The 26,223-nt window shown below is 39.9% G+C and overlaps 1 protein-coding gene and 1 long non-coding RNA gene across 2 annotated transcripts in view; one reads left to right on the forward strand and one right to left on the reverse strand.

Moving 5' to 3' along the window:
• The window catches only part of SYNE1 (spectrin repeat containing nuclear envelope protein 1), a 472,071-nt gene that overhangs the window by 37,632 nt on the left and 408,216 nt on the right, over positions 1-26,223 (reverse strand). The window contains 3 exon segments of the mRNA XM_043592628.1: positions 7,291-7,453; positions 21,674-21,840; positions 24,682-24,840. Coding sequence (XP_043448563.1) covers positions 7,291-7,453; positions 21,674-21,840; positions 24,682-24,840 — 489 coding nt within the window.
• On the forward strand, positions 14,678-20,897 carry LOC122490109. The gene is made up of 2 exons (XR_006299088.1): positions 14,678-14,860; positions 18,766-20,897. It is a non-coding gene; the product is annotated as an uncharacterized LOC122490109 (long non-coding RNA).

A 26,223-nucleotide genomic window follows, 5' to 3' on the forward strand; every position in this document is an offset into this window, starting at 1 on the left:
TGCTGAACCACTCTTGCATCCCAGGGATGAATCCAACTAAATCATGGTATATGATCCTTTTAATGTGCTGTTGAATTTGGTTTGCCAGTACTCTGTTGAGAATTTCTGCACCTGTATTTATTATGGATATTGGCCTATAGTTTTCTTCTCTTATAGTGTCCTTATCTGGCTTTGGTATCAAGGTAATGCTGGCCTTACAAAATGAATTTCAGAGTGTGCCCTTCTCCTCAATTTTTTTTAAGAGTAAGAAGACATGGCTTTAATGTTTGGTAGATTTCACCTGTGAAATCATCTGGTCCTGGACTTTTCTTTGTTGGGAGGGTTTTGATTACTGATTCTGCCTCCTTACTCATTATGGGTCTGTTTATATTTTCTATTTCTCCCTAATTCAGTCTTGGCAAGTTGCATGTTTCCAGGCATTTACCCATTTCTCTCATGATCCTTTGTATTTCTTGTAATGTCTCCATTTTCATTTATAGTTTTTACTTATTTGGGTCCTCTGTCTTTGCTTTTCTTGGCTAGTCTAGCTAAAGGTTTTTCAATTTTGTTTATCATTTCAAAGAACCAGCTCCGTTTTTTTAATCTTTTATGCTGTTTTCCTATTCTCTATTTCATTTATTTCTGCTCTAATCTTTCTTATTTCCTTCCTTCTGCCAATTTTGGGTTTAGTTTGTTCCTTTTTAGTTCCTTGAGGTACAGTTATTTATTTGAGATTTTTTCCTTCATATAAGCATTTATCACTATAAACTTCCCTCTTAGAATTGCTTTTGTTGGACTCCATAAGTTATGGTATGTTGTGTGTTTCCTTTTTTGTTTATCTCAAGATATTTTTTAATTTTCCTCGTTTTCTTCTTTGATCAGAAGAAGTGTGCTGTTTAATTTCTGTGGATTTGTGAATTTTCTAGCTTTCTTCCTATTCTTGATTTCCAGTTTCACATCACTGTAGTTGGAAAAGACACTTTATATAATTTACATTTTCTTGAATTTGTTGAGACTTGTTTTGCTGGTGAGGCTCTGCGATCATCACTAGTTGGGTGAGGTCACAGACTGTGCTCCCTAACAAGGCAGTGCCTGGTTGGACTCTGTGATTAGGTACGGCTACAGGCCGGGCTCCACAATCACTCCTGGTTAAGTGGGATATCAGGCCGTGCTATCAGACCACATGGTGCTACCGGCTGGACTCTGTGTTCAGGTGGAGCCATAGGCAGGGCTGTAGGCTATGCCCTGGAATTAGGTGAGGTGATAGTCTTGGCTTTGCCATCAGGTGGGCCACTGGCTGTGTTACCCTATTGGGCAAAGTTACTGGCTGGGCTCTCTGATAAAGATGGACATTCAGCTGTATCACAAAGTGTGTGAGGCTAGAGACTATGCTCTGTGGTTAAGCTGGGTCACTGTCCAGGCTTTCTTGTCATGTGGGATCACAGGCTATGCTTGGTGGTTGGCTGGAGTCACGGCTAGGCTCCCTGCCTGAATAAGGTTGCATGCTATGTTCATCAATCAGACAAGGCCATAGGTTGGATTCCACTGCTGAGTAGGGTTACCATCTGGGCTCTATGGCTGGGTAAGGTTGTAGGCTGGGCTCTGTGGCTGGGCAAGGCTGTAGGTTGAGCTCTGAGGTTGTCCAAGGTCACTGTCCAGACTCCCTGATGATGCAGGGCCAGAAGCTATGCTCAGCAGTTGGGTAGGGCTCCTGGCTTGGCTCCCTGCTCAAGCAGGGCTATTGGATGGGTTCCGTGGCTGCCTGGGTTCTCTGGCCAGGCTTCCTGGTGGGGAAGGATGAAGGCTATGCTCAGCTGTTGGGCGGGGCTAGGAATTGGCTTCCCTACCCAGGTCAGATGGTTTCTAGGGCTCCAAAGTCAGTATGGCCCATTGTCTGGGGACCCAAATCAGGCAAAACGGCCAAGTGAACTCCCAGGTCAGACAGGGCCACTGGCTGGGCCTGCTGATGGGCAGAGACACAGGCTGGGATCTCTGCTTGGGTGCAGCTGCAAACAGGAATGCAGTCTGCCAAGACGTGAGTGCTGGCTGCCATAAGCCTCAGCCCCCTTCTCACTCACCAACTCATCCCCAATAGTCAAGCTATACAAGATCCCTTAGTGATTCTTATGAGATGAGATCCAAGTGGGCTTCCTGAGAAGGGTGCGGGAGCCAGGGAAGCCAGATGCCCATCTTGGCCATGAGGTGCCCTCTCAGTGCAGCTCTGTGCCAGCCATGAAGGACAACGTGGTCAGAGTGTGGTCACTCCTCTTACCCTTTTAATGTGGTCCTTCTGGTCTCTGGGGTCCGAATGGGTGCTTTATCCTCATGGTTGGGTTTTGGGAATTTTACAGTGGTGCCTTGTTTATAGATAGTTGCTTGCTGGCCTTTTTGTGAGGGAGGCTTAAGTCAGAAATCACCTATATAGCCATATAGACGATGTGACTCCTCTACCCTGGAGCAGACACTCATGGGGAGACCATTATGGAAACAAGGGCCAGGATATGAAAACCAGAACTGTAACTGGCAGATTGCTGGAGGCCCAATATAGACAATTGAGTTAAAAATTCCAGAGGACCCAGTCATGGGTGGGGCTGCACAGTTTTGTGAAATTTACATCCAGGAGCTCAACCAGATTCCCACAGTAAATATCAGAGAAAAGACCCTTGTGCATCTGCTCAAAAGTTTCTGTTAAAATCAATTTATGAAATAAGCTTGAGGGGTGTTATAATTATGATTAAATGCTCTAATACAGATAAAGAGTTTAGTTTCAGCTTTAACCTTCATTGATAATGGTCCTGAATTGACATACAGCGTTTCTGAATTTATCCTTATTCATCCATAACACAGAGAAATTTGACAAAATGTTCTCTGAACCCATCTCAAGTCTACATATATTTCTGCCCAATTAAGTATGTAATAATTAAGTACACTGGCAAGAGAAACATATAGAAACCCCACAGAGGGGAACAGAAGAACATGCATTTCTTATCAGTTTAATCTCTTTTTAAATATTCAAGGGAATTTTCCCCTTTGGAGACAGATTACTACTTATCTGCCTTTCACAACATGGATCACAAATGCTATAATTTTTTACAGAATTGTGGTTAACATTTGCCACAAAAGAAACTGTAGTGAATGTGATAGAATTGAAGTAAAATTTACTAAGCACCCACTTTGTTCTAGGTGCTGTGCTAAATAATTTTCATATTAATTTTTAAATTTTTTTTTTTTCTCAACGTTTATTTATTTTTGGGACAGAGAGAGACAGAGCATGAACGGGGGAGGGGCAGAGAGAGAGGGAAACACAGAATCGGAAACAGGCTCCAGGCTCTGAGCCATCAGCCCAGAGCCCGACGCGGGGCTCGAACTCCCGGACCGCGAGATCGTGACCTGGCTGAAGTCGGACGCTTAACCGACTGCGCCACCCAGGCGCCCCCATATTAATTTTTATAATAACACTGTGAACCATGCACTCTGGTGGTCAGCATTCTATATATAAGGAATCTGAGGATTAAATAGTTCATTACATTGCCCTGGGCTATGCAGCAAAGAGATGAAGCCCAGATTTGAACACAGGGAGTCTTTACTTCTAACCATTGGCATATAGTTGTTTCCTTTTTTTTTTTTTTTTTCAACTTTAACTTAAAATTTAATTAAAAGGCAATATGAACATATATTAATATATTAAAAAGTCAGAAACTACTGCCAAGCTTCTAGTGAATTAGTTCCCTTTTCACTCCTGATTCTCATTTTCCAGAAATAATCATTTCCATCTCTTGGAGCTCTGTCTTCCTGTTTTAATTTCTGTATTTCTAAGTAACAAGTTTATGTTGCTATTTCTTGATTTTTAAAATTTCGACATTATCTATGCTTCTATAGTAGAGATGGAATCAACTTCAACCTGACTCCCAAGGCTCCAGTTACTCTTTGAGCACATCTTCTAGCTAGAGCAATACCGTGGTTATTTAACATGATTACTTAATATTTTTCACATCTGAGCAACAGCCTATACTATGGTTATATTTCTTTTCATATATATATATATATATATATATATATATATATATGGCATTTATGGAATCAGTAGCTCTCTCCTCTCTTTAAAACATGAACATTCCTAGCCTCCATCCTTTCTCTCATGGAGTTAATACAACTCCTTCCATTATGGTTAAGCCCATTAGGTTATCTAGTTCAACTGTCTTACTCCTAGTAGACATCCATCCCAGAGGAGCCAACTCCCTACTCCAATGTGAACAGGGATTCTCCAGGCTTCAGGGCAGCTGGCATCTGGGATGTTCCTTCACCATCCGTCCTGGGAATTTTCTTCTGTCTCAGGTTTTATATTATTTTTCTTTTCGTTTTTTAGTATATGTGACATCTTTCATTAGCTTCCTGAGAATATATGCATAGGAGGTAAATATTTTATATATTAAATGGCAGGCAGGTGCAGTATTCTAAATTATAAATAATTTTCTCAGCTTTCTGGAGGCACCGTGTCACTGTCTTTTAGCTTCCAGCATTGTTTTGGAGGATCAGATTTTTTCATCTTGGAAACCATAAAGATCTTCCCTTTGTCGGCCATGTTCTGAAATTTTATAATGGTTTTGCTTTGTTTTTAATTTTCCTGGGCATTTATAAGTTTATGCTCTAGAAGTGCAGCTGATCCTTGAACAAAGCGGAGCTTGATGGCACCAACTCCCCACCAGCTGAAAATCTGTGTATAACATTTGACTCCCCCCAAACTTGACTACTAATAGCCAACTGTTGACTAGAAGCCTTACCAAAAACACAGTCAAATGACAAATATTTTGCATTTTATACGTATTATATGCTGTATTCTTACAATAAAGCAAGCTAGAAAAAAGAAAATCATAAGGAAGGGAAAATACATCTGTAGTACTACATATTTTATTGCATAAAAAATCCACATATAAGTGGAGCCATGCAGGTCAAACCGTTGCTGTTCAAGGGTCCACTCTATAAGCTTTTCAGTTTGGAAAACGTTTTTACATTACTAATTTGATAATTTCTTCCTTTTTAATTTTTTGTGGGGGACTATTATGGAATAACTAAATTGGATTTTAAAATTCTTTCATTAGTCCTGGCTGTGATATAAACCTGGCTAGTAACATGGTGGGAGCTGGGGCAGTGGGAGTCATATCGTCAGGTACAGAGTATTTCATTTAATCTATTTTTCATATAGTGGCTCCAGCCTCAATGGTGCCCCGTAGCCCCAAATCCAAAGTCCCTCTGGGCTGCCCTCTCCAAGGAGGATCCTTGGGCTTTCTATTGGAGTCAACAGGCAGGAGTTGCCTAGGATTAGGGGGATCTGCCAGTCAAACCGCTCCTTATTCAAATTTTCAAGCAGTTTTCCATTTTAAAGTCCTATAGACTTGCTGTCTGCACTTCATGAGTCTTCTTGCATTTCTTTTTTTTTGTTTTGTTTTTAATTTTTTTTTAATGTTTATTTATTTTTGACAGAGAGGGAGACACAGCATGAGTGGGGGAGGGGCAGAGAGAGAGGAAGACACAGAATCTGAAGCACGCTCCAGGCTCTGAGCCATCAGCACAGAGCCCGACGCGGGGCTCGAACTCACAGACCGTGAGATCATGACCTGAGCCAAAGTCAGACGCTCAACCGACTGAGCCACCCAGGCCACCCAGTCTTCTTGTATTTCCATGGCATGAATCAGCTTTCTCCATCCTCCATCCTGCTGATAGCAGTAACTATTCATCTATCCACTCTGGTCTTCCAAAATTCTAATGGGTGTCTGTCATCTTTCTCATCTTCTTTCCTCGTCTCTTTGCCATTGTGGGTTTTGACCTTCTTTTCCCTTTACGTTCATTTTACTGGGGTTTAGAAGTGGGTAAGGCTATAAATGTATATGATCAATTTGCCATATTTACTTAGATACAGTTTAGATTTTCTTACGTTTGCTAAATTACAATACTGGCTATTAGAATTGTAACTGTTTTTAACCAGTTCTCACTTGTAGAGATCATTGACCATGTTCTCCAGGAGTATTCATGGAGCTGGAGGCCAACCCAAACCGCTATCAGCTCAATTATCAGAATTTCAAACACAAGATAATCCATCAAGGGCTTTAATCTTACAAAAATGGGAAAATGTCCTAACATTTAAAAAAAAAAATAAATGTTGATTTAAATATTAAACTATTCCCACTATCTAAAACCTATGTTTTGGGGCGCCTGGGTGGCGCAGTCGGTTAAGCGTCCGACTTCAGCCAGGTCACGATCTCGCGGTCCGTGAGTTCGAGCTCCGCGTCGGGCTCTGGGCTGATGGCTCAGAGCCTGGAGCCTGTTTCCGATTCTGTGTCTCCCTCTCTCTCTGCCCCTCCCCCGTTCATGCTCTGTCTCTCTCTGTCCCAAAAATAAATAAACGTTAAAAAAAAATTAAAACCTATGTTTTAATATCTAGTTGTACTGCTTTAAATAGTTCATAAAATGAAGTAAGCGCATAGGCTATTTTGTAAGATTTGATAAATGGGTCTGTTTATATTTTGTAGTATTTTTAAATTAAGCAACTTGGCTATAATGGCCTAAATGTAATGGAAGTAACCAGAGCGTGGACAGAATTTTCGAGGACAATCTAAAGGCATGGAGTAGCAATATTTCTTATGGGGGATTTTTGGTCTTTTCTGCTAACAACTGGAGTCTGCTGTGCTTATTAAGAACAACGAAGGAGAGTAGGAGGGAAAATTCCTTTATGCGGGCATTTTTCACTTTTCATGGTCACTCTTTTTTGCTCTGGCGGGTGGTGTACTGTAGGCCAGTGTGATGTGCCGCCTTTGGTGCACACATTACGGTAAAATTACAGCGTGTGTTCTGTAGGCCATGGAACACTCCTTGCAAAACCATTGTTTTAGACTCTAAAAACTCTAAGAATGCACTGTAATCTGTATTCAAACACCAAATGCAGAAAAAAAAAGCTCCTTTCTATGCATGTAGTGGTGGGCTAGTGACCTACACAGAAATAAACAAAACTGCCTGCTTTGTTATGGAGACATCACTGCAACCCAAGCAGTTTAGGATGTCTTCTTCGTGGACCAATGACATTAACCCCTAAGACAGCATAGCTTCTTAAGACTTAAGTCCTTGGTGACGTGGGACCTATTGGCCCCAAACACCTGCCATGCCCAAGACTCCCTCCCCTTTCTCGGCAATCTTGTGTAGCTCCCTCCTGATTTTCCTTCTCGATTCATTCACCGTCTCACATCCACCTCTGTATCCTGACCAGGAGCACAGATGTTCAAGAGCCTACTTACTTCCTTTAGTTGATTTAAGTTTTACCTGCTGCTCAGTAAGCTTTTTCTGTATTTCATCCGAGTCACAGGAATCGTAGACTATGGGCTTGGCCAGCTCTGACTCGATGTGAGCCAGCCACGTCCTCAGGCTGCTCATGTTCTTATCCAGCTGCTGTACGGCCACCAGGGTCTCCTTCAGCTTCTTTACCCTGTGGGCAGAGGAGAGACTTCACCTTCAGTGAGAGGCCCCACTCAAGTTTCCCTTGTGAGCAAAAGTGAGCACTCCATCTAAAGCCAAGTTGCCTAAAGTCAAAGTCCAGCTCAGCTCAGCCACTTACTGGCTGTGACTTTGGGCAGTTGTACACCCTCCCTGGGTCTCCATTTCCTCATCTCTATAAAACGAAGGTAAAGGAAGAGTATGTGTGAGATCTGAATGAATTGAATGATGCAGGGTATATGGGAAATATTCAATAAATGTCAGCTATGATGAGGTTCAACATAGCTATAGTAACAGGTTACTATGGTGGTCTCCAAAATTGTTATTTCCACAAATTATGTAATTTATACTAATCTGAAGAATACCTGGGAGCAAAAAATGAACATTTCCAATTGGTCGGCACCAAAACAGATAACACACTCATGGTTCTGACTACTCCAGCCCTGGTGGGATTTATTCCAGCACCCTTGTGACAAACTCAGCTAAAAGAAGAAAGCACACTTAAGACGAATGATCAGTGAGCGATCACATGCACTTAATGCCAGATCTCGTTAAAGGTAACCGAGGACCCTTTGGGCTACAAGCAGCAGAGGGCAGATCCAGGGCCGACCACCATCTAGTCTTCGCCTGCAAAGCCTAGTTCAATGCAGTATTTTCTACACAGTATGTTTTTAAAAAATGTTTTCCCATTCTTTCCAGGAAGAAGTAAAAACCAGTTTGCTTAAGATTGCCACTTATCTAACAATCCTGTGTGGACATCCTATGTGTAAGATGCTGGGAAGACAAAATAAATAAGACTTGATTATTTTCCTATGAAATGCACGATCTGACTGGAAAGCTGGACATGTCAACAGTGAAACATAACACAGTGTGAGAAGAACTAAACTAATGAACCAAGTCCCTGGCTAATAAATAGGGAGGAATCAATTCTGTCTGGCCGTCTTCAGTAATCATTCATTCGCTCGTTCAGTCTCCATTGGTTCAGGTCTGTATTCTTTCTACAAACATCTATGATGCTAGGTAGCCATGGAGCTAGGTGACAGAAATACAGTGATGACTGAAGGTTCATCCCAGCCATTGAGGAGCTGAGACTTTGCTGAAGAAATAACATTTGAGCTGCATCTTGACAGGTGGATACTAGCCAAGCAGAAGATTTCTGGCCTAGGAAACACAGGAAAGAAAATCAGAGATATGGGAGGCAGAGTGCCATAATGCTAGGGGGGTGGGGGCTGGGGGGTGGGGGTGGTGGGAAGAGAAGCCGAAGAGAGATGTAGTTGTGTTGAAGCAAGACGGATGGATAGGCTAAGATTATAAAAGGCCTGCTGTGACACCATACTGGCTTTGTGTGAACTTTAAAGATAAGTAGGAATGTGGCCAAGACGTATTAGCCCAGGGATGGCAGGATCAGTTCTGATTTTGAGTATGTGAGTTTGAAGTGAGGCTCGTATGGAAGACCATTCTGGAAGTAAACAGAATAACCCAAGCAGCTACATCAAAAGCCTGCACTTGGGGAGCCAGGGACAGGGGTGGGGCGGGGATTGCTAAATTCATGAACTGCCATGACGGGAGGCAGAAGGAGTTAAAAATGATGTGATTATATGGATGCTGCCGTCTCCGAGGGAATGGATGAGGAACAAGTTCACGGGGTTAATGGTGCAGGAAGTTTGCAATATGATGAGTCTGCGGGTCGTCGCGTAGACAGGCATAGAAGTGTAGTTCACAGGTGTCGAGGAGAGGTCAGGGTTTATGCCATTGCTTTAGGTATTATTGGCACAGAGCGAGGCCCAATGAAAGGATGTATTTCACCCTGAAAGGGAATGGATGAAGAGAATGAATTTTAAAAGGCTGGCTCATGGAGGAAGAATCAGAGGTATAAAAAAGAAAAAAAATTCATAAAGGAAGAAGGTGACCGAGGAAAAGTGGGGCATGAAACCAAAGGCAGGAAAAACGGCAAGAAACAGTGGTAGTGGTGGGGCAGGGGTAAGACTGATGTTGCTTGAGGGTGCAAACTTACAACAAGCAGTAAATGAGCTGTACAGATCTAATGCACAGTAAATGAGTAAAGACAACAATAATTGTGCAATAATTATGAATTGCGATAACTATCGCTACAGGGGCAACCACACTATCACAGATCAATGTATCAAAGTAACACATCGTACACCTTAAATTTACACAATGGTACATGTCACATATATTCAATAACAAAATTTTAAAAAGAAGTGTTGGTTAGTGATCTGAAAGCCCCCTTGATTAGATTCACTTGGTCGGCCTCAGATAAATGGATAAATGCAGACTCCTGGCTAGATTCCAATCCACTTCTACCGAATTAGAACCTCTGGGGGTGGGGCCGGGGAACTGCCACTTTTCATAAGCACTCCAGGAGAGTCTTAGATACACTAAAGTTCGGGGACCGATGGTATCCTCTGTCAAACGCACAGCAGGATAGTATAATGAGACCTAAAAAGACCTAAACACAATGCATTTGGCTTAAGAAATACAGTTATGGTAAAGGAGTATTGGTAATTTTTTTTTTTTAACCAGGCAGTAAAGGTGAGTAAATATGGTATGAAACCCGTAGAACGATCTGGCTACAAGGAAACATTGATTTGTTTGTTTTGTTTAATGCAGTTTAATATTTGGAATAACTCTGGAATGTTTTTAAGCAGAGAATAAGGAACTTGTGAGAAAGAAGCCAATGACCGAAGGAAAAAGGCGGAGAGAAATGACAGATGAAAGCAGTTGATGGCACAAGGATGCAGAGTAGGTGGTCAAGGACACAAGGGCAGGGGTACTTTTGAAGGTGTTTTCCTACTGAGTCAGGCTGTAAGCAGGAGTTTGGGAGGGCCACAGGCAATATTTCTCAGCTCTATTATTATCAAGTAATAGCTAGCAGCAAAAATCCATTAATGAGACCCTGGTGTGGGCCTGACACGGCTGAGTATCCAGATTGCTCTAAAGAAAAAGGTTGACGGGGGTGAAAAGCACACGGTCAGTGATTTCAGGTTCAGCCCATATTTGAAAGTCACTGCTGGGGCGCCTGCGTGACTCAGTCAGTCAAACATCCAACTCTTGAGGTCGGCTCAGGTCATGATCTCCCAGTTTGTGGGTGTGAGTCCTGCGTCGGGCTCTGCACCGACAGTGCGGAGTCTGCTTGGGATGTTCTCTCTCCCTCTCTCTCTGCCCCACCCCTCTCATAAATAAATAAACATTAAAAAAATAAAATTCACTTCTGCTTTCAGGCCATGAGTGCTCCCCGAAGCTCAGGAAACGGGGTCACCTTATTGCCGCTGCTTGTAACATAGACGAATGCAGATGAGCGAAATACATCAATGTCCGAGGTGCCAACGTGGCTCAACTGAAGAGGTATCGGCAACAGGACTTTGCAGAACTCCAGGGAGGTGACATATTCCAAGGCAGGAATCGATAAAGAATGTTCTCAGAGACAGAGGACTCGCACCCTGAGACATCAAGTATTTCTCAGCTCTGTTACTCTCAGACAGCAGAGAGGGGCTTCTCAAGCGAGGGGCTGTTCCAGGATCACTTAGGGGTGCTTTCAAAGCACAGAGGCCACCGGCCAACTCTCTTCCCACCTCCTCCAAACTCCTCCTTGGAGGACTCTGAGAAGCTGCTCTGGTCAAGAGCCATGCTCTGAAGAAAATGTCTTATAACCAAAGTCTTTGCAGCATTTTCCTTCTTTCCTTCCTTCCTTCCTCTTTAAATTTTTTTTAATGTTTCTTTATTTTTGAGAAATAGAGTGTGAGTGGGGGAGGAGCAGAGAGAGAGGGAGACACAGAATCTGAAGCGGGCTCCAGGCTCCGAGCTGTCAGCACAGAGCCTGATGCAGGGCTTGAACTCATGAACCACGAGATCATGACCTGAGCCGAAGTCAGATGGTCAACCGACTGAGCCACCCAGGCACCCCAGCATTTTCCTTTATTTTTAATTACTTAAAACTGATATCACCACTTCCATTATAAATAGAATGTTTACAAACCAATGTTTCTCTCTCAAATAAAAATCTAGTCATGATGTAATCACTTTTCTCTTTGTCACACAAATGCTTTTAAAAGGATTTTCACTATGGCCAATTATTAATAATAATACCTATATTTCATTAATTATTACAATACCTATATTTGAAAAATATTTTCAGTTTGTAAAGGTACTCTTAGGTACATTACCTACATTGCATGGAAAAATATGTATTTAAAAATTATGTTCATACTCCACAATATATGCTATCGATAGGAAACAGAAAACATGTGTTGCTCTCTGTTTATCATGACTCATAGTTCTATTCAAGCTAAGACTTCTCTAGTTATTTTTGTAAATACAAATTGTACCCTGTTCCCAGGGAAGTCCAAGGTATTGACCTTCAATAATAATTCCAAGAATGTTTACGTACAACCTACTCACATTTTCTCACATGTAAGACAAAACTCACTTGACTGTCAGCCAGTGAATAACAGTTTTAGAATAGCTACTGGATACAAAGCCATAGGTGCACGTTACCAATGGCCATGGCACGGGCTTGGAATTTAACACGGCCCTGGGCATCCTGCTTCCGTGGCCCAGGTTGAAAGGATGGTCTACAGTCAATAAACACAAGGAGACTGCACTGAGATGTCTGTCCCAGTTTTATCTCTGGAAGAAAGTCCTTTCGGGAACCTCTCCCACCTGACCAGCTTCCTGTCTTCAGATTTGGTAGCATCTGAATGCGGACCATGCTTTGGGACACATGCTTTATAGCAACCTCATAATATCATCAGGGTTTCGTGTGGAGCTGGAGACTGGAAGAACACCTCATTCAGTGCTTGCTTCCTTCTTTCCCTTATTTTAACTCCCTGGTATTATTTATACACAAGTTCCTCTCCCCATGTTAAGTTCCTTGGAAAGCTGGAACCGTGAATTTCTACTTTTGGTTTTCCCCTTCCCCTGCCGTATTAAACTCAGTGCTTGGCACAAAGTTGGGCACTACTTAAATGCCTGATAAGCGTTAATAATTAGTATTCTACCTAAGTAAAAGACTTTTACTGAGTTAGCACAGTTTATTTTTAATTTCATTGATATTAAACGCATACTTAAATCTTCCCTCTAAGTCCAACGTTTGCGAATGGTCTGTCAAGTACTAAAATTCATTCATCCCCTTGGTTCAAAATTCATTTACCAAAATTATCAAAAGATCTAAGGCACAAAAGAATGCGAGTAAATACTGTTCCCCCAGATATTGTCTACACCAGTCAAATAATTTACAAGATTAGTAATCTTGTATAATATTGAATGAGTTCCCATAGAGCAGTTAGTGTGCAATATGTCAAGGGCATCGTGACATGGAAATGCTTGTTCATATAGTCCATTAGGGACAAGTTCCTCTTTCAAATGAATGTGTAAATCTTAGTGAAGTCAATGGGGGTGAGCATTTAAGTAGTTTTGCTTTCTCATTTTTTAAAACATGCATTTGACTACAAACAGCAAAATGCATTGTGTGTGTGTGTTGGGGGGAGCAGATGTGAGCTGAGAGGAAGTGAGTAGTAAAGCCCCCATACATCTTCCTTGACCTTACGAGACGCGATATTTGCAGGACATGAGTCATTCTTTGTTAAGAAATGTCCCATCTTTTTTCCATTATTTCTTTAAAGGAAATCCTTGGGTAAAGTGTCACAATATTTCTATTCATCTATCACTGTAAGAAGTTTGAGCAACATTCCTTTTGGTAGCATCCAGGATTATAATTCAAAATGGATGTTTGCCGATGTCACAAGTCTGGGTAAGTTGTTTAGCAAAAGTCTTGTAAATCTGTAAATCCCTGCAGCTGATGGGTCTCTTTGCACAGTCCAGTGTGCCTCACAGGACTTCACCCTTTTTGAGAAGGATTCTACTACTAAAACCAGTTGTCCAGCTTCTGAACACTGTTGCACGAATATCTATATACACATATACACGTTACATGTATATACTTATCACTATCTTCCTTCATACTAGTTTAGTAGACCCATCAACAAAAGCAAAAACAAAATTTCATATTCTAAATATAATAGAACCAAAAGCACCATTAGTAAATCCTATTCGTTAATAGGAATTTATTTGGAGGATGTTATGGTACAAGAATAGTGTTTTTTTTAATGAAGCTAAAATTCCTGATATGACATTATTCTAACAGAAAAATATCATGAAATAAATATTTGCATAATACACAGAATTACTATTTTCGACATACATTTTTACATTTGGTGTATGTTTTAAAACCTTTATACTAGTCAGTGACCAAAACTTACTGGCAAGCCTATACAGAAATGGCTTTTCTCATACACAAAACCCTCTGGGCCCCTGCAATATGAGATCTTTATTTAATAAAGGGAAAGCTTTCAGCCACAAAGCTGTGAACTGGCTAAGACTGAATTTCAGTTTCATCAGGAGCCCATCCTTTAAATAGCAGATGACAGACCAACTGGATCATCTTACTGGGTCTCCTTCTGAATCTCTTTCCTGCGTCTCAGCCTCTCTGCCACGGCCATACCCCTCGTATGACGCATACGGTCCAGAGACAACTGGAATACCAAGCCATAACCAAGTTCATTAACCTTTCCCTCCGGCTCCACATGCCCAGTAGGGGGAACAAGAAAACAAACCGACAAATAACTCTTGGGAGTCCACGGCCAACGAGCTCCTAACACCAAATCATCTCCACTGAACACTGGCAAAAACAATTATGGATTAAAGATCCAGCATCTATCCTACGAACCCCACGTAACACGAAAGCTATGCACAATGGAAGAAACTCAAGGAGATGCCTGCCTTGTGACATCGCAGTTACATTCTGGGAGATCTGAGTCCACACAGCCGTCCTCTGCCATCCTCAGGGCACACAGATCTTCCGCCACCACCATGAAGCTTCCAACTTGCAAAAGTTAGGTCTGCAGAGCAAAAGGCTAAATCCTGCGTGGGGATGAAAGCTTCCCCTTGTCTGCGTATGGAAGTATGAAAATGCTCACTCTAAACAAATGTTGGTAGGTCTCTGCCTGATAATATGACACTGAGCAGTGACAAGTGGTCATGTTTCTAAATAAAACCTACATTCATTAACATGTGCCAGGCCTGATCTCCTGGAATGTAGGCCACGAGTGTAAGAAGGGGAAAAGGCTCAGTGTAATCTGCAAAGGAGGGGGAGGCTTTCTAAAGAAAGAAGGATATCAAAAATAAGGCTGGCCTGCAGACACTGCCATTCTGGAAGAACAGTCAACTCTTCTTGTGGGCTGTTTGCTAAGTTGGAAAGGATATTCGAAAAAGATAAATCGCCCAAATGCAAACAAACAAAACCTCCACAAGTGCGGCCCATTGTAGTAGCAAAAAAGAGCAACTTCTTTTTGTCTGCTGTTTGAAATGCGAGCTACATGGTGTAAGTAGGAGTTTTAGGGGTTGTTTGGGAAGGTGGGATGGAAAAGATACTCAGTAGAAAAGGAGTTGGTCTTCACTTTTGAATAGACTGTTTAAGCAAAAGAGTACCTGAAGAAATATTATTCCTCCCCTAATATTCAAAACCTTCGTCCTTTTAAAAATAAATGATGTACAGCGACCCAAATAACATTTTCATTCTAAGGTAATAAAAAAAAGCATCCGTTCATTGGCTTGGTGGGATTCAGATAAATTTATTTTGTGAATTTCAAGAGTTTCAAATTTTCTGCGCTGCATCTATAGTAATTTCATAATTTAAGCTTTTAAAGAAAATAGCCTCTCAAATTATTAATTACTGGTAATTTAAAAAAATGTGGTGAATGCCGGCTGCTTTAAAACCTTTTTGGATCAGGGTATATATACACACACATATAAATACAAAAATAATAATGAACATTTTCTAAGTTCTTTTTAAAAGGCCTATATGATGAACTGCAAAATAAAAGAAAGCATTTGGTTCTGGTTATGTGAGATAATTGCTTTTAAAACAGAAACATTTTATTTTTAAAAGAAGCAAGCTTATATTTTACATAAGAAATACAGTCCAGAAAACTTAGTTTTAATAAAATTACTTTTCAAATCCTGCTATTTAAAGACAAAATGGGTGATGGGCATTGAGGAAGGCACTTGTTGGGATGAGCACTGGGTGTTGTATGTAAACCAATTTGACAATATATTATATTCATAAAAATTTTTAAAAAATAAAGATATCTTACTGTGAATTCTTTATAAAACAATCACTCCTATAATTTATTATTTTTAACACTCAGGAATATAAACATCTAAGCTTTGGTTAAAGAGATATGTAGGCCATGATTCCGTAACACTAGGGAAATTTATTTTTTCTTGATTATGACTAACATTCCTGAAAACTTGGGATCTTTGAAAACTTTTACTGCCATTATTTTCCTAGTTCAATTCCTTTTTACCTTATTTAGTTCTCCTCATGGGTTAAAATTTTTTCCCCATGCTCATTATCATTAGGACAATATATTTGTGCCAACAAATGAAATATAAAGCAAGGCTTTAAAGACACGATTACTGTCATAGCAAAAAATGATAACAATATCAATGCCCATCAGTGGGGAAAATATTGGATAAACCATAGTATATTATATATTATATATATATTATTATATATATTATATATTATACACAGTATGTTATATTATATTATGTTATGTTACATTATATTATATTATATTACATTATATTATATTATATTATATTATATTATATTATATTATATTATGGAATACTCTGTAGCTATCTAAAAAAACGAGACTGGCATATGTGGCATTTTAGAGTATTCACAGTCCTTCTCCGGCATGGCCTCTTTGGAGCTATGGCAGTTATTCTTATGAACATTTTGAAGATGAGGAGTCTAGGGCTCCGAAAGCTTCTGCAGCGAGCCCTGGGTCACACAGACAGAACGAGGCGGACTAGACTCGGGCCTCTTGATTAGTTCTGCATTGTATCCGTGCTTGCTGCCTCCATACATTCCTGATCCTGGCCAGAGTTTTCCCAATTGGCCACCTTGAGATAAACCCAGCCATAGATTCCAAGAATCAAGTTTTCTTTTTCCTCGAGTGTGGGTGGAGCTCCAAATCCCTTCTGGGGGCAGCTGCCGCAACTTGACCAAGCCTTCCCTGCACTGCGTGTGCGCTTTACCTACACAGCCTCTAAACTCCCTCTGGGCTGAGAAAGCATCGTTCCCTGAGCACTTGGCAGTGCTAAGGTACTGTCTCATGTAATGCTCCGAATACATTTTTACACATGTGGTAACTGAGGTAGTCAGAAGATAAGTAACTTGCCTAACATTTCAGCGTAGCTGAAGCAGAAACATTTCAAGCAGTGGAGGCCTTAAGCCCATGCTCTGCTTTATTCCTATCTGCATGTATGGCACTTGCCATACTATGTCTTAGACTAGAGATACTGAACAATTACTGGAGTGACCATTATGTGCAAAGAACAATATTAGGTTCCGGCTTTGCTATGGACACACTTACACCTTAGGAGAGAAAAGGAATTGCAAGAAGAATCTCACCTAATCCAAAGAACAGGAAGAACATGAAGAACAATTAGGAGCGGCCAGGCCAGATGGGGGTAAGAGAGCGGGCAGGAAGATGGAAGGAAGGCCTGTGGTGAGGAGTCATGTATACCTGCTTTCTACTCTTACTTGGGTAGGCACCACGTTCTTCTCATTTTTACATCCCTAGAGCTGGTGTCGGTAAACTATGGCTAGGCTAGACACCTGTTTGGGTAATAAAATGTTATTGGAACCCAGCTCTATTTTTCAGTTTCCACACTGCGTAAGGCTGCTTTTATGATATGGCAGAGGGGTTTCGGCAGGGACCGTTTGGTCCTCAAAGCTAAAAATATTTACTAGATAGTCTTGTGCAGAAAGTTTGCCAAGCAAACTTAAAAGCAACCAGTGACCAAGGACCACAGATTGCATGATTCCATGTATACGAACTGTCCAGAACAGGTAAACCTGTGGAGGCAGAAAGTGACTTAGTGGTTGCTGGGGCCACGGAAGGAGGGAGGGTAGAGGGGAAGAAGGTGATTAAGGCTTTTATTTGGGGGTGATGAAAATGTTTTAAAATTAACCGTGATGATGGATGCAGAGGTCTCTAAATGTGCTAAAAAAATCACTAAACTGTATACTTATGATAGATGAGTTGTATGCTACGTGAGTCAGAGCTCAATGAAGATGTTATTGAAAAGAAAAAAAGAGCGAAATAACTAAAGTGTGCTTTGGTTTTGGTGATGGGGATTTAGGCTTGATAGAGGGAAGAGCAATATCCTTATATTAGAGAGTAGATTTAATGAAAAAAAAAAAAAAACAAAAAACAAACAACAAACATCATTACAACAGAGCACACAATTAAGTCTGAACTTCCTAGATACCAAAATGGGGAAAGTTCAATAATGCATTGTCTCTTATAAAAAGCACTGAACAACTAATGCTAAGAGACAGATTTCCTGTTAGTGCTGAACTCTAGAACAACTGCTATGTGGATTTTTTCGCAGTTCATTGACAAAATGACAGCCAGAATCCCAGCAGACAGTTTTAAAGAAATTACATCAATGACTGTTTCTTGTGCTGACTCTTTTTTCTTAAGTTTATTTGCTTATTTTGAAAGAGGATATGAGAGGGGGAGGGACAGAGAGAGAAGGAGAGAGAATCCCAAGGAGGCTCCACGCTGTCAGTACGGAGGGGCTTGATCCCACGAACCATGAGATCATGACGTGAGCCAAAATCAACAGTCGGATGCTCAAGTGACTGAGCCACTCAGGTGCCCCTCTTATGTTGACTCTTAATGAAAGCCAAGGGCTCAGAAATGCTTTGGCCAATTGTCATGGCTGGTGTTGAGCAACTGAACTTTCTGGGATGAAGAAAATGTTCTGTATCTGCAATTCCCAATAAGGTAGCCATTATCTTCATATGGCAAATGGGCCTTGGAAATATGACTAGCACAACTGACTATAATTACAATTAAGCCATAGCTTGATTATATCCCATTTAAGTTAACTTAAAGACCCACGGGTCGCTAGTGTCTGCTACATTAAACTGAGCAGGTCTAGAAACTATGGTCAGGATACTAGAGCATTATCCCCTAAGACCTAAAAATAACTAAGCAAATTTTGTTGCCCTAAAAAGCTGACAACTCTTAGTGACAGTTTAAAAATTCAATGCAAAACACATTTATTTTGTGTTAGACAGAATGGTTTAAGCTAATCCACTAGTGATAGGAAGTTGACTCAAAGTTATACATTCTATTTGCATGCAACAGGTTTATTAGCAGTGCATCTTCTTTCTTTTCTTTTTCCTGTTTCTGTTAGCAGGAAAGCTATGCACCTGAAAATATAATCTTCAGAAATAACCTCTCCATTCCCACAAGAACACCAAAACAGCACAGAAATATCAAAAGGCTCAACTAAGTTGTGTTCTGCATTAATGAATCAGTGTGGAAGGAAAACAAAGTTGGAAGAGGGAAGAGTGGTGAATGAGACTGAACCATAGAAACTTGATATTTGAGCGGGTAGGTCATAGTTGAAGATGGGTGTGGGGAACGGTCAGCTGGTCTGTGTACTCCCGAGGCTCTGATAAACAAGGAAATGGAAAGTAAATGTGACGGCCAAGTGTCATTTAGGAGAGGCTTCAAGGAGACTATGAATCCAGTGTGGCACTAAACTCTAGAGCAAATGAATGGTGAGCACATCAGCTGGTACACGTCAGAAGAAGGCAAAAAGAAATGGACAGCGTATCGACAGAATCTCCTGTAGGAATAAGACTCTACAGCCGTAGAAACATATGAGTGTTTTAGTGACTGTAGTATAAAGCATGTATATTTTATAAATATTTGATTGATTCAAGTTTACTAGTGTGTCTTTGGAAAAATAAATAACACCTAGAAACTCCTCGCTTGAACAACAGAAAAGTTATACATAAACATGACTTTGAGGAGAAATCACCTACCTCATTTGATGTAATGTAAATTTAGTTCATACACTAAACTAGCTGCTTATGATTAACTTATATTAGATTCCATCTAAAACATCTTTAACATAGTGTATCCCCCATATTCCATACCACTGAGCCACTAAAGATTAGGAAAGAACATTAACTAGTTTAACTGGATTACATGGCAATGTAAGCTAACCCATGAGTCATAATCTGACCAAAAAAATCCAGGGATGTTTACCAACTGGGCGGCTTCCCTAAGAAGGGTATTTATAGAATAAAGAGCTTCAGTTTGTCCTTCTGAAATAAGATTTGGTTATCACGGACTGAGAAGTGAGGCTAAACATAGCAGTGGGGTTCTAAAACCTACATACGCTGGAATACTTGGAGTAGGTGAGCTGAACTGTACATTTCCACTTCTTTGTAGTACCTTTACCCGGGCATTTAGCTCATCACTTTACTTGATTTCTTTTTGCATGTCTCTCTGCCCACCATGAACTTCTCAAGGAAAGGAACCTCTGTCTTTGTAGCCTCAAAATGTCTCAGAGCTGATGTCAGCACTTTACAAAGGATTGGGAAACTAGATTGTTGAAATAAATAACAGAATCTAATTTCCTTGTAAGTGCATTCTTTAGAGCAGGGACAAGGAAGTCATAAGTTTGGCAGACAGCATAATATAGTCTCCAGAGCATGGGCTGTAGAATCAGAGAGTGCAGGCTAGGCCACTTAGCATGTGAGGGGCCATGGACAAGCTTGAGCCTCAGCCCCTGTATCAGGAAAATGGGTACAATAATAATGCCCAGCTCAAAGGGTGCGGTGAACAAAACATGAGAAGACATGTATGAAGCCTATAGCATGGTCGCTGGCACAAATTAAGGGTTCAATAAATGTTAGCCATCACAGTGCTGTTGTTAAACATTTTGAAAACTGATAAACATTGATTCCATTTTTGTTTCATTGTTGCTAGCATAAATTATAATCTCATCTTTGTAAATTAGCTTCTCTTGGATAACTCCCTCTGTGGAAAAAAATATGCTAGTTATTTCCACAATCAACATATGGAATTGCCATGACCATATGCAATTTTTGTGGGCACACAGTATTCAAAAGGCACTATTTCAGGTCTAAATTCATGCAGCATGGCTAAGGAAAAGAACCCAGATTTTAAAAAGTGTATTGTTGGTTACATCCAAAATGGCTGTGAATCAGAAGCATTTGTAATATTCTAAATCTCCTCCTAACTGCCATAAAAAATAATATCCATTCAAATATTCAAGTACTCGTTCATTCAAATATTTATTGAGCCCAAATTGAGGCACTGTTCTTGGTCATGACATACAGTGGATAGAATGGTCAGAGATGCCTGCCCTCATGGAACCTACATCCAACATGAAGCCAAGTTCACCTCAAATAAAGCATTTACTTTAGTCATTCCCTTTGTAACAAATAGCCCAGTGCCTCATTAATTATATCAGACTTTTATATTATTAATAAAGACCCTTATATATTTTAATTTCTTTACTTTTATCTCTTTTCTTCACCCTGCCCTTCTCCAGCAGCAACTGAATATTCCTCCCAGATACAAGGCAGACACTTAGTTATTAAACCTTACACAATATTATAATAATGCAGCAGATTATTTCTACAGCTAAGCAGAGTGGCAATAATTAGCTTTATTGCCACATTTTGCTAATTGGAAATATAGTAGGAATGTGTGTGTGTGTATATAAGCATATATAAGTACACATATATAAGCATATATAAGCGTATATATGTATATATATATGTGTATATATACATGTATATAAGTATACATACATATATATAAGTATATGTGTACATATATAAATATATAATTTATATAAATATAAATTTATACAAATATAAATATGTACACACATATGTACATATATAAATATATATATATATATATATATATATATATATATAACTTTTTTTCCTATTGCAGACAAAAATACCCTCCATGGATACTAGCCAGCAGTTCTACTTCCTTCCTCATAGAAGGTTAAATACCCATGAAGCTCTGAAATACAGAATCTTCCTTTTGAGAACGGGTTTTGTTTTGATATGACTTTAAGCTAAGTGGCAACACCACTGAATTTATTACATACGAAGGAGAATTTCAAAGTTCATGAAAGTGACATTTATGAGAAAAGCCTAAAAACGGTGGGGAGAAAGAACACAGAGGAAGATTCACTGTAATGAAAGGTGGACCAAATGCTTTAAAATTCTGCATACACGTGTCCTATTGACCAGAATCCTTTGTACCTGGCTGCCATGAGATCCAGGAGATGCTGCCACCGGTCGTTGACCTTTCCAAGCTTGTATTCAATCTCAGAGGCTTTGCTTTCATGGCTGGCTCGAGCAAGTCGTTCTCCCATTTGCTGGAGCTGTATTTTGTTCTCTTGGGCAACAGCAATTTCCTCTTGATAATCCTGCATAATAAATAGCAATCACAGAGGTCAGAAATCATTGTCTTAATGCATTCAGCCTGGCTCTACTAGAAACGTGATAATTACAGTTTTCCACTGCTTGGAAATAGTTTGGGCAGGAAGAATACTGTGTGATTATCAGTCCATGTACACAAGAATTAATGGTAGCTATTATTTTCAGTATGTACATAGACTCTCGATTGAATTTTCATAGAGATGGTCTTAAAGAGGATGGAGATGCTTTTTTTTTTGTACATTAAATGGGCATTTAAAAAGCAGTTAACAGTATATACATAGATATAAAAGACAAAACTTGTAACATTTTAATGCCGGGAAATTATATCTTATTGTTGTAATCACCACCTGGTGTTATATTTAGAATCAATCCTCATACAAATAGTTGCTAAGAGGCTTAGAAGATGTGTGTGTGTGTGTGTGTGTGTGTGTGTGTGTCTGCGCAATTATATATGTACAACTGACATATATGTATATATATGTAAAAGCATATATGTGTTTCTGTCAATTATTTGTGCAGATTATTTTAAGAATTAATACCTTCATTTCATAGAGCTATCCTCTATATCATGTCAATACTTTACAACACATAAATCATGGCAAATTAACTCACAAGAATGATAACCATTAGTCTTAGAGGATCAGTGGGTCTCCAACCTTCTTCATTCACCCAGTTTCTGCACTCACTCCTCTTAAAAATTGTTTTGGATAAGGAAACACTGGCTCCATATGCAAGAGAAAGTCCACTGAATGGTATGGTTAAAGTGACGATGAATGGACATCTCCTGTCCTCTCCAACTCTCGCTGCCTGACCAATGATCCTCTCACTCGTGCCACAGTGACATGAGCCAATCTTTAGAATCACCTTTTTCAGTTTTGGGCTAAACTCCTGTCATGCAGCAAATAGTATCTCAGCAAAATAATACACAAAGATAGGTACTATAGGGCCACGGATATTTTAACTTTCTCTTGATCTAAAGTTAGTGTGGCAATAAGGTTATCCCCTCAAGTCAGTTACTGAAGCAAGAAGCCTCCAAAGAAATGGGAGAAGCCAGTGCAATTTTATTCTATCTCAGTGTTGAGTGCTCTCTTTAGGCCCAGCAACCCCAACGCACCTGTCCTCCATTTTATGTTACTTCAATACAGTGGGATTCTATGACCAAAACACTAGATGCACTGACACCACAAGAGGAAAGCTCATAAAGACTTCTTTTTATATCCCTTAACTCATTTTATATAAGAATAGTATAGTTAATATTTTAAAGATTATTTCTGACATTGTGCCAGATAGTATAACAAAATTATGTGAAAAACTAACGTTTTTCTAAATTTTAAATTGTGGTTGTATTTTGTTCAAGAGATAGTTTTTTTCCACACCTCCAAAATACGCCACCTTAAATTTCATGAAGAAAATCAATGAGAGTATAGATACACACTTAACCAAAATTTCTTCTATAGCAAACTTCACCATAATACCTATAGGACATTAATCATGTCCAGAAGAGCATTGTCTAATATCCAGAAACTATCAAAGGGCAAAGGTATGGGCAGATAGTAAAATGAAATCTGTATTATCTTAGTCCACATTTTAAAGGTCTACAATATCAAATATACAAATGTTTATTGCTAGAATTATATATATATATTTTAATTTTTAATGTTTATTTATTTTTGAGAGAAAGAGAGAGACAGAGAGAGACAGAGAGAGCAAGGGAGGGGCAGAGAGGGAGACACAGAATCCGAAGCAGGCTCCAGGCTCTGAGCTGTCAGCACAGAGCCTGACACGAGGCTCGAACCCACGAACTGTGAGATCATGACCTGAGCTGAAGTCGGACACTTGACCGACTGAGCCACCCAGGAGCCGCCAGAATTTTATATCTTAAGTGGAGGCCTATAAGGTTATTAATATCGCATGCTGACACATTAGAGTTTTTTTTTTCTCTTTATGTGTATGCATGCATAAAGATATCTTTTCCTACTATTTACATTTATTTTAGGACAAACAAGGCTATAATTCACTTATTCAATAGTGACTGAGGACTTATGAGAAGGCAGGCATTGCTCAGGGTCAGGAGATGCAGCAATGAACAAAACAGACAAAGACACTTCCAGCAAAGCTTATAATCCAGTGGGGCTTCCATTGAACAGGGATAAGAAACAAGTACATAGGGAAAGTACACCGTAAAGCTGGCAGTGATATGTGCTAACAAGGAACATAAACTAAACAAAAGTAAAAATGAATCATTGTCCAAAAACAATGTAAAAGTACCACTGATCTCATCAAAAACATTTTTCAATGCTAGTAAATTCGATCAGCCTACACTGACATGAAAAACATCCATGTCACATGAATGTATAAAATAATGCGAGTTATACACAACTTGAAAATAATATGAAGCAAAATTCTCAGGAAGTCTTCATTCTTGTAACTGTCTATGAATTATGTTTTATAGAGAAAATGCCAGTTTAACTAATCCTAAGAATTTTTTCTTTTGGTTTCTCTCAAGTGATTTTACCTCTTTAAAAACAAAAACAAAACCACAAAAGCAATATACATAAATGATTCCTTCTGAACAGGTAGCTAAAGCCAAAAAATACTGAACATTTGTCTACCAGCAGATAATTAACTTCATCACATCCATATATTTTGTATGTAAAAGAGGCCTTTCCATGCAAGTTTATTTCATATTAAAAAGATCAAACGTTTAAAATATAGTGCTCCTTTTACAGGACAGTAATTTCATAATGAGTAGGACCATCTTTTTATACCTATTAAAAGTATGCCTAAGCGTCACGAAGAGTGAAAACATGTAGCCATGCATCCTGTACCTTCTTGAGTTTCTCTATCATTTCTTCAATGAGAATGTCTCCATTTTGAGAAACTTTGCTTTCCATCTGGGTCAGCCATTCGCAAAGCTCCTTGTTCTTTTCACTGAAGACAGCCCATTCATTCAATCTCTCACTCACTTGCTGCCGCCTTAAGGAGAGCTGAAAAGTTTCAATGGGAGAAAATGTAAAGGGATAATGAGAACAGAACTTGTACCCTGAGGGAAAAAGCCAATAAAGTCAGTTGGGTGGACTGGAATAAGCACTAGCTGTGCATCTCTTTAGGTCACTGTTCCCTGGGACACGGTGCCAGGAGGGAATCCCCAGCAAGTGTTCACTTTTCACAACAAGGACCCCACTGCTAAATGCCAGGGGAGGGGGGAGGGTGGGGATCCAACCCTGTACTTGCCTCCTGAAGAGTTAGACGCATGCACATTCACTCATTAAAGGTTCTGAACAACCCAGCCCCACACTGTGATTGGTTCCCTGTAGAGATTCTACACCATCATTAATGTACTTTTATTGAAAGAGAAAGTAGAAAGAAGAAAGAGAGGAAAGGATAGGAGATGAAGGAAGGAAAGGAGAAAAATGGAAAGGATAAAAGAAGGGAAAAGGAAAGGAAAGAATAAGGAAGAAAAGGGAAATGGAAGAAAAGAAGGGAGGAAAGAAAAAAGGAAGCAAGAACTGAATCTCAGGTATCTGGAGAGATTGGAACAGACGACACAGTGGCAAGAGGTCAGAAGTGGAGGACGGATCCCTTGTGGCTCAGCTCTATACCAGTCCTTTTACTTTGGACAAGTTCTCTTACTTCCCTCCTGCTTTCTGTCTTATTTATTAACCTTTGTGTCTTTTCCTTCTCTATTTCTTTTGCATTACGGCGTTATTGAGATTTAACTCACGTACCATACAATTTTGCTTAGCATGTTTCTAAAGTTCATCTATGTTGTACCATGGGTCAGTGCTTCATTCCTTTTAGTTACTGAAGATATTCCGTCGTGTGGATAGACAACGTTTTATTTACCAACTCAACTGCTGATGGATGTTTGGGTTGTTTCTGCTTCTTGGCTACTGTAATAGTGCTGTTGTACACTTGTGTCCAAGTGTGTGTGGGGACACATGTTTAGTGGCCTTGGGGGTATATACCTAGGAGTGGAATTGCCAGCTTACACGGTGGCGCTACAGATTGCCTGCCTAAGTGGCTGTGCCAGCGTACGTTCCCACCAGCAACAGGGGGCTCATTTCTCTACATCCTCACAGACACCTGTTATTATCTGCCTTTTGACTTTGGTCATCCTAGTGGACGTGCAGTGGTATCTCACTGTGACGTGGATCTGCGTTTCTCTGATGGCTAATGACGTTGAGCATCTCTTCACATTTCTTGGCCATTTGTGTATCTTCTTTAGGGAACTATTTAGTCAAATCCTTTGTCCATTTTTGAATGGGGCTGTTGTAACAGCCCTTTCTGCGTTAGAAACACAAGGGGCCCGTTCCTTATCTGTGGGTCTAGAGTGATCCCTTCCAGAACTTAAAAATTTTCTGACATCA

Source organism: Prionailurus bengalensis, chromosome B2 (genome assembly GCF_016509475.1).
Source record: "Prionailurus bengalensis isolate Pbe53 chromosome B2, Fcat_Pben_1.1_paternal_pri, whole genome shotgun sequence".
NCBI lineage: Eukaryota > Metazoa > Chordata > Mammalia > Carnivora > Felidae > Prionailurus > Prionailurus bengalensis.